This window comes from Polypterus senegalus, chromosome 9 (assembly GCF_016835505.1).
Source record: "Polypterus senegalus isolate Bchr_013 chromosome 9, ASM1683550v1, whole genome shotgun sequence".
Taxonomy (NCBI): Eukaryota; Metazoa; Chordata; class Cladistia; order Polypteriformes; family Polypteridae; genus Polypterus; species Polypterus senegalus.
The window spans coordinates 11,267,346-11,281,274 of record NC_053162.1 but is presented as its reverse complement, the minus strand read 5'-3'; the positions used below and the strand labels follow the sequence as shown (position 1 = coordinate 11,281,274).

At 41.1% G+C, this 13,929-nt stretch overlaps 1 protein-coding gene across 1 annotated transcript in view; it reads left to right on the top strand.

Annotated features, from left to right (window-relative positions):
• LOC120535337 (kinesin-like protein KIF14) overlaps nucleotides 1-12,822 on the top strand; it is a 79,864-nt gene extending 67,042 nt beyond the window's left edge. The window contains exons 9-13 of the mRNA XM_039763112.1: nucleotides 1,608-1,724; nucleotides 8,057-8,175; nucleotides 8,301-8,473; nucleotides 9,622-9,769; nucleotides 12,753-12,822. Coding sequence (XP_039619046.1) covers nucleotides 1,608-1,724; nucleotides 8,057-8,175; nucleotides 8,301-8,473; nucleotides 9,622-9,769; nucleotides 12,753-12,822 — 627 coding nt within the window. The remainder of the gene's footprint in view (nucleotides 1-1,607; nucleotides 1,725-8,056; nucleotides 8,176-8,300; nucleotides 8,474-9,621; nucleotides 9,770-12,752) is intronic.
• The last annotated feature ends 1,107 nt before the right edge of the window (nucleotides 12,823-13,929 follow it).

Below are 13,929 nucleotides of genomic sequence, written 5' to 3'. Positions count from 1 at the left end.
GGGTTCGTGATGTGGTGGTCGGAGACACGAACGCAGAATTCAATGGATGTTCTTCTAAGCGGGCTTTCTTTATTACATGCGCGCTGTCTCTATCTGACGTACTAAACTTCCAGTTCCAATCCTTGTTTTTTCTTTCTGCACATAACCAATCACCACACGATAAACGTCTTTGTGAAATTAAAACAAGTTATAAACCTAGACCCCAGAGTTTTCAAAACTTAAAATGTACAGAACTTAAAATGTATTAAAGCTTATGGGGCACGGTGGCGTGGTGGTTGCACTGCTGCTTCGCAGCAGCAAGGGGGTCCCGGGTGTTCCTTGCCTTGAGTTTGCATGTTTTTCTGGTGGGTCTACTCGGCGTGTTTCAGTTTCCTTTCAAAGACATGTAGGATGTGGGGTTTTGTTATGTATTATTGACCCTGCTACTTTATATGTTGCACGTATTCACCCTGCGATGTGTTGGCGTCTCATTCAGGATTTACTCCTGCCTCGCACAAGATGCTTGCTGGGATGGGCGCATCCCTGAATGGATGGCATAATTAAGCATGTATAATGAAGATTTTGTTTTAATTTCTGAAAACTCCATCCCAGCAAGCACCGTGCCCCCACATGCTTTAATATTTTAAAGTTCTGAAAACTCCGAGGTCTAAGTTTATAACTTGTTTTAATTTCACAAAGACGTTTATCTTGTGGTGATTGGTTATGTGCAGAAAGAAAAAGCAAGGATAGAAACTGGAGGTTTAGTACGTCAGATAGAGACAGCACGCATGCAATAAAGAAAGCCCGCTCAGAAGAACATCCATTTAATCCTGTGTTCATGTCTCCGACCCACCAAGCCCAATATTTACACAATATTTAAGTTAAACCTGTGCGATACCCATTCATATATCCAGTTGTTGGGACTTTGCACTACACTGAACATACAACTGGGGACCCCTTAATGCAAGGGAGCAGCTCTATAGCCACGCCACCGTGCCCCCCGCCACCCATGTTTAATACATGCTTTAATGCATTTCATCGTGAAGAAGATATCAAGTATTTCTCTTAGTATTCTGAATGTTCTTAGAGCAGGAACATCATGAAGTCAATGTGCGGCGATCGCTGTCTGCGCCTCTCAGTGCAAGAGGAAGTCAGTTGAAGAAGCGCATAGAGATTAAAAACTGCGTCGGGGAACACTTAATATAAAGCATTTAATGTGCTACATTAATTAATGAAGGGGTTTGAGAAAATCTAGTAAATTTAACATTCATTTAAAGATGAAGTTTAGTTTGCGACATTCTACTGACAAAATAAACAATAGAATAAAGTGTAAATGTCGACTTTAATCTCGACATAAATGGCGAGAATAAAGTGGAAATGTCGAGAATAAAGTCAACATGTCGACTTTAATCTCGACATTTTAGACTTTTTTTTTCTTCGCTGTGTCCGTATTTTTTTTTTTCACCGTGGTCCTAATACGCTTCCGTAATTTTGCATGTGTACGTGTGCATATACTGTGTGTGTAGATGTGTGTAGTCAAGCTTAATGTATTCAGATATGTGAAGTTAATTCTGACATAGTGTGAGTACCCTGAGTTAAATGATTTCTTTTTTATTATTATTAAATAGAGAGAGACTTTAGACGGTGAGATTTATGAGCACACGATGAGGAGTCACGTTAATTTGGTGGATTTAGCTGGAAGTGAACGCTCCTCTACGGCGCAGACAACAGGGGTGCGGCTCAAGGTACAGTAGGAGTTTTTATTCATAATGGCAAAATGCATTTACTTCTGATGAATTGTTTTGAAATATACTGCACTCTAAACTGACTCTTGAAGGTGAAATCTTTGCTCTATTAAGTTAACAGTTGTAATCAGTAGGGGGCACCACCAAGCCAAAAAACACCCAATAATGCCCAACACAAACACGGGTTCAAATAATTCATTTTTAATCCATCAAGCACTTTTATAATGAAGCACAGACAAAAAGCATACAAATTAAAGTGTTTCCTTCTTCCTCTGGTTTAGTTTTGCCCGCTGCTTTACCTCAACAAATTAGTCAGGAGTCTTCTTTAATGCTTGACATGGCATGACATGTGGGGAGCACTTCAGGGGTCAGCCTGCCCCAGTCAGCACAACCTTACAGAACCCAGGGCTGCACTTCCTGCCTCCAGTTCCCATGAACCACCGCTTGGACGCATCCAGAAGACCACCGCCACCTAACATATGGGGGATGGAACTGTTCCTGACCTCCTCCACCATCTGCGTGTCCGTTCTCTGGCACCTTTCATCTTAGTAGGATACCCCTCTGTCCTCCATGGCACGTGCGCATTCATTTGCTGTAAATGAAATAAAACAATAGGGATAGTAAGATGGCTTGCCAATGCTAGAATGAAGTTTTATTTTGTTTGCCAGGTCTGGTGACAATTTTTTTTGCAGCCATGTATCTGATTCTTCATGTCTTTGGGTGACCGTATGCCCTCCAGTCCCAGCAGCTGATTCAGTCTTCATGCCGTCTGTCCGCGGTGTTACTCAGCACCATTTTTCAATTTCCTACCAGTCGCTTCTGCCCTCCAGCTACTTTGACTGTTGTGTCTCTGCCATCTGCCAGAAGGTACAATGCCAGCTTTCAGACCTTCACTTCCATTTTTTTAATTGATCAACTTTAAAAAGCTGAACCAGTATAGTTCAAAACATAAATGATTTTTTTGCTAAATTAAGAAAAGGTGGGTGAAATAGGAAATACTTAATTTTGACAAAAATCAGTTGGTTTAAGATTTTTCAGTATAGTGAAAGTTGGAAGCAGCAATCATTTAAGGTAAATGTGCTATACTGGCAAATAGGATGAGGGCAGAACTCTCCATTCAGTAGCCTAACTCCATGTCTGACTGCTTCCTAGCACGTTGGCAGTAAGTAAATATATAATCTGTAAATTGTGTTTCATAGCATAATACCTGCTGTGTTAAACATTTTATACAAAACAGGGTGTGGTATTAATAATCAAACGGCACTCAATACTGTCCTTTAAGTGACTGTAAATGTTTTCTGCATTGTAGGTGACCTGTAGGGGGTGCTACTGAGACACAAAACCCAACAAACCCACAAAACACCAAGAACATTTTATTTCTGTAGTACATTTTCATACAAATGATGGAGCTCAAAGTGCTTTACAAGATGAAGAAAAAAAAGATTAGCCAATACTAAGTAACAAAGAATAAAGTCGGCTCCACTGACCAGGGGCCTCCTGCATAACGCCGTGTGTAGAATTCACACTATAACATGGCATGTGGACAAAAGCGGAAATGTCTGTATGCACAAAAAAATCCAGATACGAACGCCAACTTCCACGTTCTTCCGCTCCATAAATCCTGGTCAGTGTGAAAGTTAACACACATACACACGCCTGCTGCCCCACCAAAACTCCTCGCAGAATTACACCTCTTTGAATGTACAGTACAAATCAATATAAATAGCCCTTAAGCTCCGCGTTCTGTGAAAAGGCAATGGCAAAAGCACGGGGGAAATAGAAGAATTTCAGCGAATACCAAGTGGAGGCAAGGAAAACGTACTATTTGTCGGTTTAAACGGTGATATAATCAACAAAAGGAAGTTGATTGAGTGACACAGAGTGTCGGAGAAACTTGAAAGCTCAAGTTCACAAAGTCGCACAGTGCCCGAAATAAAAAAGTTGTCAGAAATCAAAGTCGCCGTGAAAAGGCAAGTCGTAGCCCACCGTCTGAGTGTCATATGAAAGCTTATTAGGGTACGGAAAAAATAGTGGGGAGCACGAAATGTCAACTTTAATCACATCGTTTATTTTGTCATTAAAGTAGTACATTATAAACTTCATCTTAAAATCGTTTAATTTACTAGTTTCTCAAATCCCATCGTAACTAAAGTAGCACCTTTAAATGCTTTTGTATTGTATGTGTTCTATGTGTGTGAATCACTACTTGCTTCTTAAAAGGGCTTCCTCTTCCTCCAACAGGACACAAAATCCATTACATTCGTGATATTACAGCTCTCTGAATAATTAAAATACTGAGATGTATACTTGATATCATTTTCATGATGATAGTTTAAGCATGTTATTAAACATGGGAACACGGTGGCGCAGTGATCAAGATGCTGCTGCACCATACGCGACCTTTGATGAAATACCTCATTGCAGCGGTACTGTCTCTTTCAAACGTACTAACCCGCAATTCCTGTCCGTCCTTTTCTTTCTCCAAATACCCAATCGCCACACAATCAGCTCTGTAATAGACGTTAAGCCATCTGTAAGCTTAGAATGCTGATTCTTCAAAACTTTTATGGAACATCGAAATATCTTCGTAGTACATGTTTTTAATTATTCTATGCATCTATCCTTTCAGTGTCGCCCCAGCAAGAATACAGCGCGAGGCAGGAACAATCCGTGAACTGAGTGCCAGAGTCTCACTAGCGGTGTGACACCATGTCCTCACATCATGTTTTTTTTTATTAACAATATAGATTTAAATGAAGTTAGTTTTATCTGTATAATAAACATATTTTGCTGCATTTCATCTTAAAAATGATATCGTCATCATATGTAAATACGTGCTTTATAAAGTGGCTCAGGTTGTGCAATATTATAACTGTATCTTAAGTTTACAGTAAGGTGATTGTACTAATAAGTACAAACCGTTCTACAAGGAGCATTTGATGGGCTGATTGAGTGCATTTATAGTTCTTGGGATGAAACTGTTTTTATGAACCACGAGGTCCGTACAGGAAAGCCTCTGAAGCATTTGCTGTATGAGAGAAGTTCATATAGACTGTGTACATGGCTGAGACAGCGTGTGCTTGATGCTGTATACCGATAATTCTCTTTCCGATCAGCTGCTGCTGTGATTCCCCATTCAGATACAGTGATATAAATACTCCGAGTTGTGCAGTGAGAGTAATATGGAAAAAGATGATCCACTGTGGCAACTCCTAACGGGAGCAGCTGAAAGAGAGTGCAGTGAGAGTAACAATGCTAAAGCAGCTATTGTATTTAGAACAGTTTGACCATTCTGTGGACCATTATATAGTTACAGATTAATTACAATCAGATGCATTAAACTAATGAACAATATGCGGTTAATTTCAGTGTATTTATTAAGCCGCGTCAGGGATGTGGATCTAAAAAAGAAAAGGATAATCACACAGGAACAGTAGCACTGCTTTGAAGCTGAGTGCCGCCAGTCTGCAAAACCAAGCAGAGAACTTGCGTACGCCAGGGTTTGAGCTAGCATGAACATGTGCGTGGCTTTATGCCAAGTTTAGGTTTTATACATCGTGATTTGAACATGGGAATGTTCATACGCAACATTTTTGTGCGTACGCACCGTTTATACATGAGGCCCCAGGAGAATAGAAAAAACAAAACTCCAGGGGCTGTAAGAAAAAATCGGCAGGGATTCAGAGGCCACAAGACCACCCAGCCCCCAATGGGCATTCTACCTAATATCAATGATCTCAATCAGTCCTCATGGTTTTCAGGTTTTACGTGGAAGTGTTGGACGATGAGGGTCATGTGGACCTCTGGCCTTCAATCCATCAATGGAGGGACTGCATGGCTCCCTGTTCAGGTAGTGGGAGGCGCAGATCACCACCACAGAAAACCAGAAAAAGAACAGCAGAGAAAGTAGGGGTTAGTACAGATTGGGTAGATATGATACAAATGATAATTCAATGCATGCACAGAATATCAGGGTTATGCTAACGTAAAGCTATGAGAAAGCCATATTAAAGTGTTTTATCAGTTTTTTTTAAAGTGCTCCACCATATTAGCCTGGTGAATTTCTATCGGTCAGCTATTTCAGATTTTAGGTGCATAACAGCAGAAGGCCACCTCACCACTTCTTTTAAGTTTAGCTCTTGGAATTCTAAGCAGACCCTCTTTTGAAGATCTAAGGTTACTTTTTGGAGTGCAAGGTGGGAGGAATTCTGCAATCTAGGATGGAGCAGATCATTGAAGGCTTTGTAAACCATAAGCAGGATTTTAAAGTCAATTCTAAATGGCACTGGTAACCAGTGTAACGATACGAAGACTTGCATGATGTGTTAGGATTTTCTTTTCCTTGTTAAGATTCTGGCAGCTGCATTCTGCACTTGTTGCAATCGATAGGTGTCTTTTTTGGGTAGTCCTGAGATGAGTGTGTTACAGTAATCTAGTCGACTAATTAAAAAAAGCGTGAACTCCTTTCTCAGCATCTTTCAGAGTTATAAGATGTCTAACTTTTGCTCTATTTCTTAAATGGAAAAAATGCTGTCCTAGTGATCTGATTAATATGCGATTTAAAATTTAGGTCAGAGTCAATAATGACCCCTAAATTCTTTACCTCTGACTTCCATTTTAAGCCTAATGGATCAAGTTTATTGCTAATATTCTCATTATATCCATTTTTTACCGATCACTAAGATTTCTGTTTTCTTATTTAGTTTGAGAAAATTCCTCTCATCCACTCCAAAACACAAGTAAGACATTGGAGGTCAGTGAACCAAGAGAGTCGGGGTCATCAGGCGCTATTGAGAAGTACAGCTGTGTGTCATCAACACAAGTCCTGGTTTGAATAATTTATTTTGACAAATACCTTCACAGGTAGAGTTCACATTAAAAAATTTGGACGTGAGCGTCAGTAGGTGCCCTAGGAGCCAAGTTACCCGAACTATTCTGTAACATTGCAGTAATTATTTACCTCTCTGTTGCTGATCTTTCTGATCATAAAGCACATCATTACAATAGCAATTGATGAGAAGAATTCCTAACTAATTGTAGAATGATGATATTTGAGGGTTCCTCTCGAGGGACTCTTTCTCTTGCATGAATTGGCTCCAAAAATAATCGGCACCTCGTCATCTCATAACAGGCTTCTGCTTGAGCTCTGGACCGTCCTCAAGAAACTGACACACAGACACACACACGCCCATCAACAAGATATTGATTGATTGTTTTCGGTATCGGGGGACCCTAAAACAGAGTTCAGTCAAATTGGAGCTTAAAATGTTTGATAAATCAAAAGCACGGGTGTCAAACTCCAGTCCTGGAGGGCCGCAGTGACTGCAGGTTTTCATTCTAACCATCTTCTTCATTAGTGACCAGCTTTTGCTGCTAATTGCCTTAGTTTTAATTCACTTGACTCATGCCCCTTAGTTGTTTCTTTTTCCTTAAATAGCAGCCAAACAAGAATGAGACACAAAATGAACCAAAACTGGTGTCTATCATACAATATCTGAAAATAAAAAAAGGCGAAGGTCTCGGTATGTTTGATCTCTTGGGTCACCAAAACATTTTGACGGCGTTCTTGGATAAAACCGGAAAATCCACAGTTTTGGAAATGAGAGCAGCAACGCGCCTCAGAGTTTAATAACAGGCTTAATTAACAGCAAGAATTTCCTTCTCATTAAGGAACTGGTTGGAGTGAAATTGGTTTAGCTGGTCATCTGTCTCGTTTCAAATTTCATTTAATTTTGGCTGCCATATAATGAAGAAAGGAATACATTCAGGGGACTGAATCCTTAAAAACAGGGCTATTAAAGTGAAGGGTAAAGAAGGTAATTAGCAGTGCAAACTGGGCACTAATTAGGAAAAGGGTTGGAATGAAAACCTGTAGCTACTGTGGCCCACCAGACCTGGAGTTCAACACCCCTGATCTAAAGCTTTCACTCCTCCCCCATTGATGATGGAGTGGGGGGCGTAATATAACCTAGCTGGTCTCACTATCATCCTGTAGACCTTCCCTTTCACTCTTGCGGATACCCATCTGTCACAAATCACTCCTGACACTCTTCTCCACCACTCTTTTTCACTTCTCTTCCACAATCCCCATTACTCTGTACTGTTGTTCCCAAGTATTTAAACTCCTCCTCCTTCACCAACTCTTTAACTTTTTTTTATTTTTTTTTTTTACATCTCATTCACAAACCTGCTTAATCCAGTTCAGGGCTGCAGGTGGGTGGAGCCTCTATCGACAGGAAGCCATCCTGGAGCAGCTGTTTAGCACTTCCTGGTCTCTCTCATGATTTTTAAGAAGTTTTAACCTGGAATTTAAAATTCTTCCCTCTTGTTAGGAAGGGGCCAGTATCAACAAATCTCTAATGACTCTGGGGAAAGTGATTTGTGCTCTTTCAGAGGCCTCCCATTCGAAGAAAAAGCCGTTCATTCCCTATCGGGATTCTGTGCTGACCTGGTAAGACGCATGAAACTTCTTCAGTGCCCTTGAATGGCAGAGCAGGACTCTCCAGATTGGCTCTAGTGAGACACGTGTTTTAAAAATGAAACCAGGACAGATCCCTTCTGTTTTTTTTTTTGTAGGCTTTTAAAAGAAAGTCTTGGAGGAAACTCGAAAACGGCAATGATTGCTACAGTGAGCCCAGCTGCGGTCAGCCTGGAAGAAACCCTGAGTACACTGCGTTATGCCAAACAGGCACGGAAGATCGTAAATGTGGCAAAAATCAACGAAGACCCCAGTTCTAGAATTATCCGAGGTAAGGAGCAGTAGCACTTAATAGAAGCGTTATTTGTACAGTGTCTGTGCCAGCAATTGCTGGAAGGTTGCCGGTTCGAATCCCATAAATGGTGGAAGTGATTCCACTTGTTTGGGCCCTTGAGCAAGGCCTTTAATCTGCCATTGCTCTGTCCTGGGTATGACGTTCGCCTGCATCCTTCCCTGCAAGGAGGTCCCGCCAACTTGGAGTTGATGGCGGGATTGGCACTCCAGCCGCTGTACTAAAAACCTCACACTGTTCCATTCCATTTGAACTAGTGTGGGGCTGAGGTGTCACCTGTCGCACGGCTGAGCTCGGGTCCTAATTTGGGATCCTCGGGTGGTTCTTCATTTGGTGGGTGCAGCAATGTGCTGTCTCAGTGCATACTCCCAATGTCGGTCTGACTTCAGAACATCTCGCCAGGCCTTTGCTATCACTTTGCTCCTTTTTCATGAGCTCCTTAAAGGATACATTTGGCATTTTTTTCAAGTCTGTTTTCTCTTACAAACGTGGTATACGCTCAAAGGCCACTTTATTAGGTACACCATGCCGATTTCAGGTTGGACCATCCTTTGCCTTCAGATCTGCCCTAATTCTTCTTGGAATAGATTCAACAAGGTACTGGAAACATTCCTCAGTGATTTTGGGCAATATTGACGTGACGGCATCACACAGTTGCTGCACATCTTGACTCTCTGTGGCTATTAAAGATCTTGGGGCATCCTTCATAAGGAGTAGGGTGAGTCCCGATGTCCAGGCTAAATTGCCCACCATGGCCTAGTCATTCTGGCCCCCTAATCATCCCCTGTCTCTAATTGACTATCTCTCTCACTACTTCACCACCTGACTGCTTGTATGTGGTGAGCATCCTGGTGCAAAACAAAAATGGCTGCCTTGACGTCATCCAGGAGGATGTTGCACATTACTGGTGGCTGAAGTGGCTCCCCACTCACTGAAGCTCTTTGAGTAGTGAGAAAATTGCTATGTAAATGAAGAATGATTATTTCTGTATTCTTGGTTGCAACCAAAAAAGAAAAGTAAATATGACTAAATAAAAACCCTGACCTTGACCGCAACACACAAAAAAATGAAACCTCACTGTAATGTTTTGTTCAGCTTCTGTTTATGATGCCGTCTCTGTTTTCCAGACCTAAAGGCAGAAATAGAGAAGCTAAGAGCTATGCAGCAGAATTTCCAAGGAACCGACGCCTTAAAGTGTGAAGCTGACCTTCAGGAGATCTTCATCCTCAAACAAAAACTTCTAGAGCAGGAGCAAGAGATGAACCGGGTTGAGGCGTAAGTTTTATGGTTTTTAGCCGGTGTTTTTTTTGTTTGACCCACTCAAGTGAAATATTACAGGGTTTCTGTTTCTGACTACATTTATTCTGTGGTCATGAAGGTAATCGACTGGCTCATGTATTACAGGAGTGGGCAAAGTCATTCCTGGAGGGCCGCAGTGGCTGCAGGTTTTTGTTCCAACCCAGTTGCTTAATAAGAAGCACTAGAAACACGTCTGCTTCATTTTAGTTGTCTCCCTCATTGAGATTTTGAACCCTTATTGCTTATTTAAGTCTTAAACAGCTGCATTCTCATATTTTAATTGTTCGTTATTAGCCATAAGATGCAAATGACAAAAGAAACCAGCAGTTATCCATTTTGCTTGTTCCCCTTTACACCTCTGTGTGTATTTATCGTGCACTATTTGGTTTAATTAAATACTTGGAAGGAAAGAGAAGAGAAAAAAGTGAAGGGTTGAGAATTACCCATCCGTTTTACACTTCAAAGTATTTGGATGATATCCTTGGAATGGAAAAAAAAAATCTAGGATATGAGAATGACTTGACATAGCAGAGTTAAAGCAACTAACAAGCCATGAAATGTAATCATTGGCAAGGATTGTTTTCTAATTAAGCAACTATTTGGCCCTAGTGTGTGCTTGGTGTGTGGGTGTGTTTGTGTCCTGCGGTGGGTTGGCATCCTGCCCAGGATTGGTTCCTGCCTTGTGCCCTGTGTTGGCTGGGATTGGCTCCAGCAGACCCCCGTGACCCTGTATTCGGATTCAGCGGGTTAGAAAATGGATGGATGGATGGGTTGGAACAAAAACCTGCGGCCCTCCAGGAACGACTTTGCCCACCCCTGATTTATTACATGGTGGTGGTGGTGGTGGTGGTGGTGGTGGTGATGATGATCAACTGATTCTAGACTTTTGTTGTTTGCTATTAATTGTACAAGGCAGCTCAGACAAATGCCTTCAAATTTAGCAATTAGAGTTCGAGGGGGCAAATTACTTGCTGACTTCTGTTCAGCTTATTACTTCTGTGTAAATGGAAGTTTTTTGATGGAGTCAAACGTGTTAAGTTCAGGTTCTGATTCAACCAAAAGTTGATTTTAGCAGAGTGTCTATGTACTGTGAACTACCAGTCAAAAGTGCTATTAATTTAAATATACAGGGTGATTTCAAAAAGATTCATCCGTTTTTTTTCAAAATGATTTATTTTACTTGTAAATCATTACAGAGCAATGCAGTAAATTGTAAATGGTTTAGGTCAGGGGTCCTCAATCCCAGTCCTGGTGTAGGTGGTTTGAGTCGCACCAGTTAACAAAGTCCTTGATTAGGTTTCTATACTTCTCCTCCTGCCCACCAGGCCTGGCCTTAGGCATAGGCGAAGTAGGCGACCGCCTAGGGCAGGGGTCCTCCATCCCAGTCCTGGAGAGCCGCAGTGGCTGCAGGTTTTTGTTCTGACCTGGTTGCTTAATTAGAAAGCAATTCTTGCCAATAAAGCACTAACAAGCTATGAAATTAAATTAATTGTGCTACGTCAGCTCATTCTCATATCCTAGATTTTCTTTCCCTTTCTATCATGCAAATGATTTGAAGGCTAAAATGGATGAGTAATTCTCAGTCCTTCACGTTTTTCTCTTCATTTTTCTTCCAAGTATTTCATTAAACCCAATAGTGCAGATCAATACACACAGGTGTAAATGTAAATAAGCAAAATGGAGAAATGCTGCTCTCTCTTGTCATTTGCATGTTATTGATAATAAGGAGCAATTCAAATAGCTGTTTAAGACAAAATTAAGCAATAAGGGCTCAAAATCACTAAAGTGAAGCAGAAGTGTTACTTTAGCAATAAGTGCTTTTTATTAAGCAACTGGGTTGGAGCAAAAACCTGCAGCCACTGCGGCCCTCCAGGACCATGATTGAGGACCCCTGGTTTAGGTGAGCATAAAGGTTTATATGCTGAATATGAGCAGTCAGATTCATCTCGTACTCGGTTGAGCATGTCGGGTGTCGCTGTACTCCCGGCTCTTCTAATGCGATTTTGGAGATCATCCAGTGCTGTTGGGAGTGGTGACACATAAAAGAATCCTTAATGTACCCCCAACAAATAAAAGTCACACGGCAAGAGATCTGGTGATCTTAGGGTCCAGAAGTAGAGTGCCAAATCGTATTTTTTTTTTTTTTTTTTGGAAGTGGAGATCACAAAACACTTTCTGCTCCGGGGTCGCCATCTCCCAGTGACAGTCAGAAACCCTAATCCCCTTCTTTCAAGTGGTATGTGATCAGTTGTTAGGCACATCATGGTTGTAAAAAATATGGCACTTTGAAAGCGGATGAATCTTTTCTTGAATAACCGTATATAGCCAAGACGTTCCTAATGTTTGTAAAAGCCAATACTGTTTGAAGTGCCTAATTTTTAATTTATTACTCACATATGGCTGTAAGCCCCATTTTCAGCAGCCATTCTTTCAGGGTCTTAATGGTCAAATCCTTGAGCCTTTCCTTAATGAGTCCCGTCTACATGCTAATTCATTATTAGATGGGTTTCAGTGGTGCTAATGCAATTAGAAAGGCTTGTCTTTCTGTTAAACTTAGGTTATAATTTACTGGCATTACTAAAGTTCTATTTTGTGGTCAAAAATGGCCAAAATGAAACTGCTTTCTCAAGTTTATTTTTGTTATTCCGTCCGACAGATGACCTAATCTAATTTAGTGTATATTTAGTGAAGAAAACAATAGAGGGTCCTGTAAGGCATTTGATTCTTGCACTCCACCAGTGTTTCCCAACCTCGGTCCTGGGAGCCCACTGTGGCTGCTGCAGGTTTTTATTCCAACCAGCTTCTGGTTTTAATTGGACTCCTGGACTAATTAAGTGATGCGTTATTTCCCAAGTTCTGTGTTATAGGAGCAAAATATGAATTGGAAAACATTTGGTTGTGTATTGATCTATCGATTTTAAAATATGACTTTTATTCATATTTTGTATTTGTCTTTTAGAGAATGGAAAGAGAAACTTGCAGTGGCAGAACAGAGAAAGATGGAGGAAGTGAAAGAGCTACAGGTTTGAACAATTCCCATTCCCACAATCCTAATTTTTTTTTTTTTGGTTTTTATTCTGTTGACTACAATATCAGCTGCCATCACAGTTCACAAACACAGCAGTTCTTTCTTTTCTAAAATCCTAAAACATGCCATCCTGAAAATGGTCAACATTCCTGCCCCGTATCTGTCTGTCTACTACACCAGGGTGCAATTTCTTTACAGTTTCCAGTACGGTGCAGCTCAGGATAGGTCTGATATTTGGATTTTATCTTCATCCATCATTTTGAAGAGATTTTCGATTTCTTGTCTAGATTAATGATGTTACATACAGGCAAACTGATTAGTGTTATTTCTATAGCAGAGCTGAATGCACTAAGGTCAGGTTCATACTTCACGTGACGCATGTGACTGTGGATGCTACTGCTACCCGAGCAGTGTACTATTTATACTTGTACGTGAATCCGGAAGATTCCACCAGATGGCAGTGCGAATATCATCACAGGTTCAGCTTCTCTGTGTTGTGAATTGCCCGAAACGCCCATTAAATTCTGAGGACACCTTGCCACAGTATCTCTGAAAAGGATTTTTAATGATTACATTCATCAATCTGGGGATGCACCCATTCCAGCAAGAATCGGGCGCGAGAAAGAAACAGAATTCCAGGATGGGGCATCAGCTCATCGTAAGGAGAATACAATCACACACACACATACACACTGGCATCATTTTAGCTTCACCAAATCCCCAAACCTTCATGTCTTTGGAAGGAAACTGGAGCACACTGTGGAAACCCAGCAGGAAAAGATGCAAACTTCAAGGCAGGGAATACCAGCGATGTGACACCCTGTGAGATGGCAGCGCTGCCACTCTGCCACCCTGCCACACCCACATGTGTAATTATTAACAGTATTCATTATTTAAATGAAGCTGACGATTTACTTGTAAAATGTAACATAATACTTTAATGCATTTCATCATGAAAGTGATATCAAGTATAAATCTAAGGATTCTAAATGTGCAGAGAGCTGGAATATCAGAAATGTAACGTGTTCTGTGTGGCAATCGCTGCCTGCCGCTGCTGTCAGTTCAGGAGGAAGCCCCAGAAGCACGTAGTGATTAATAACTGGGTCAG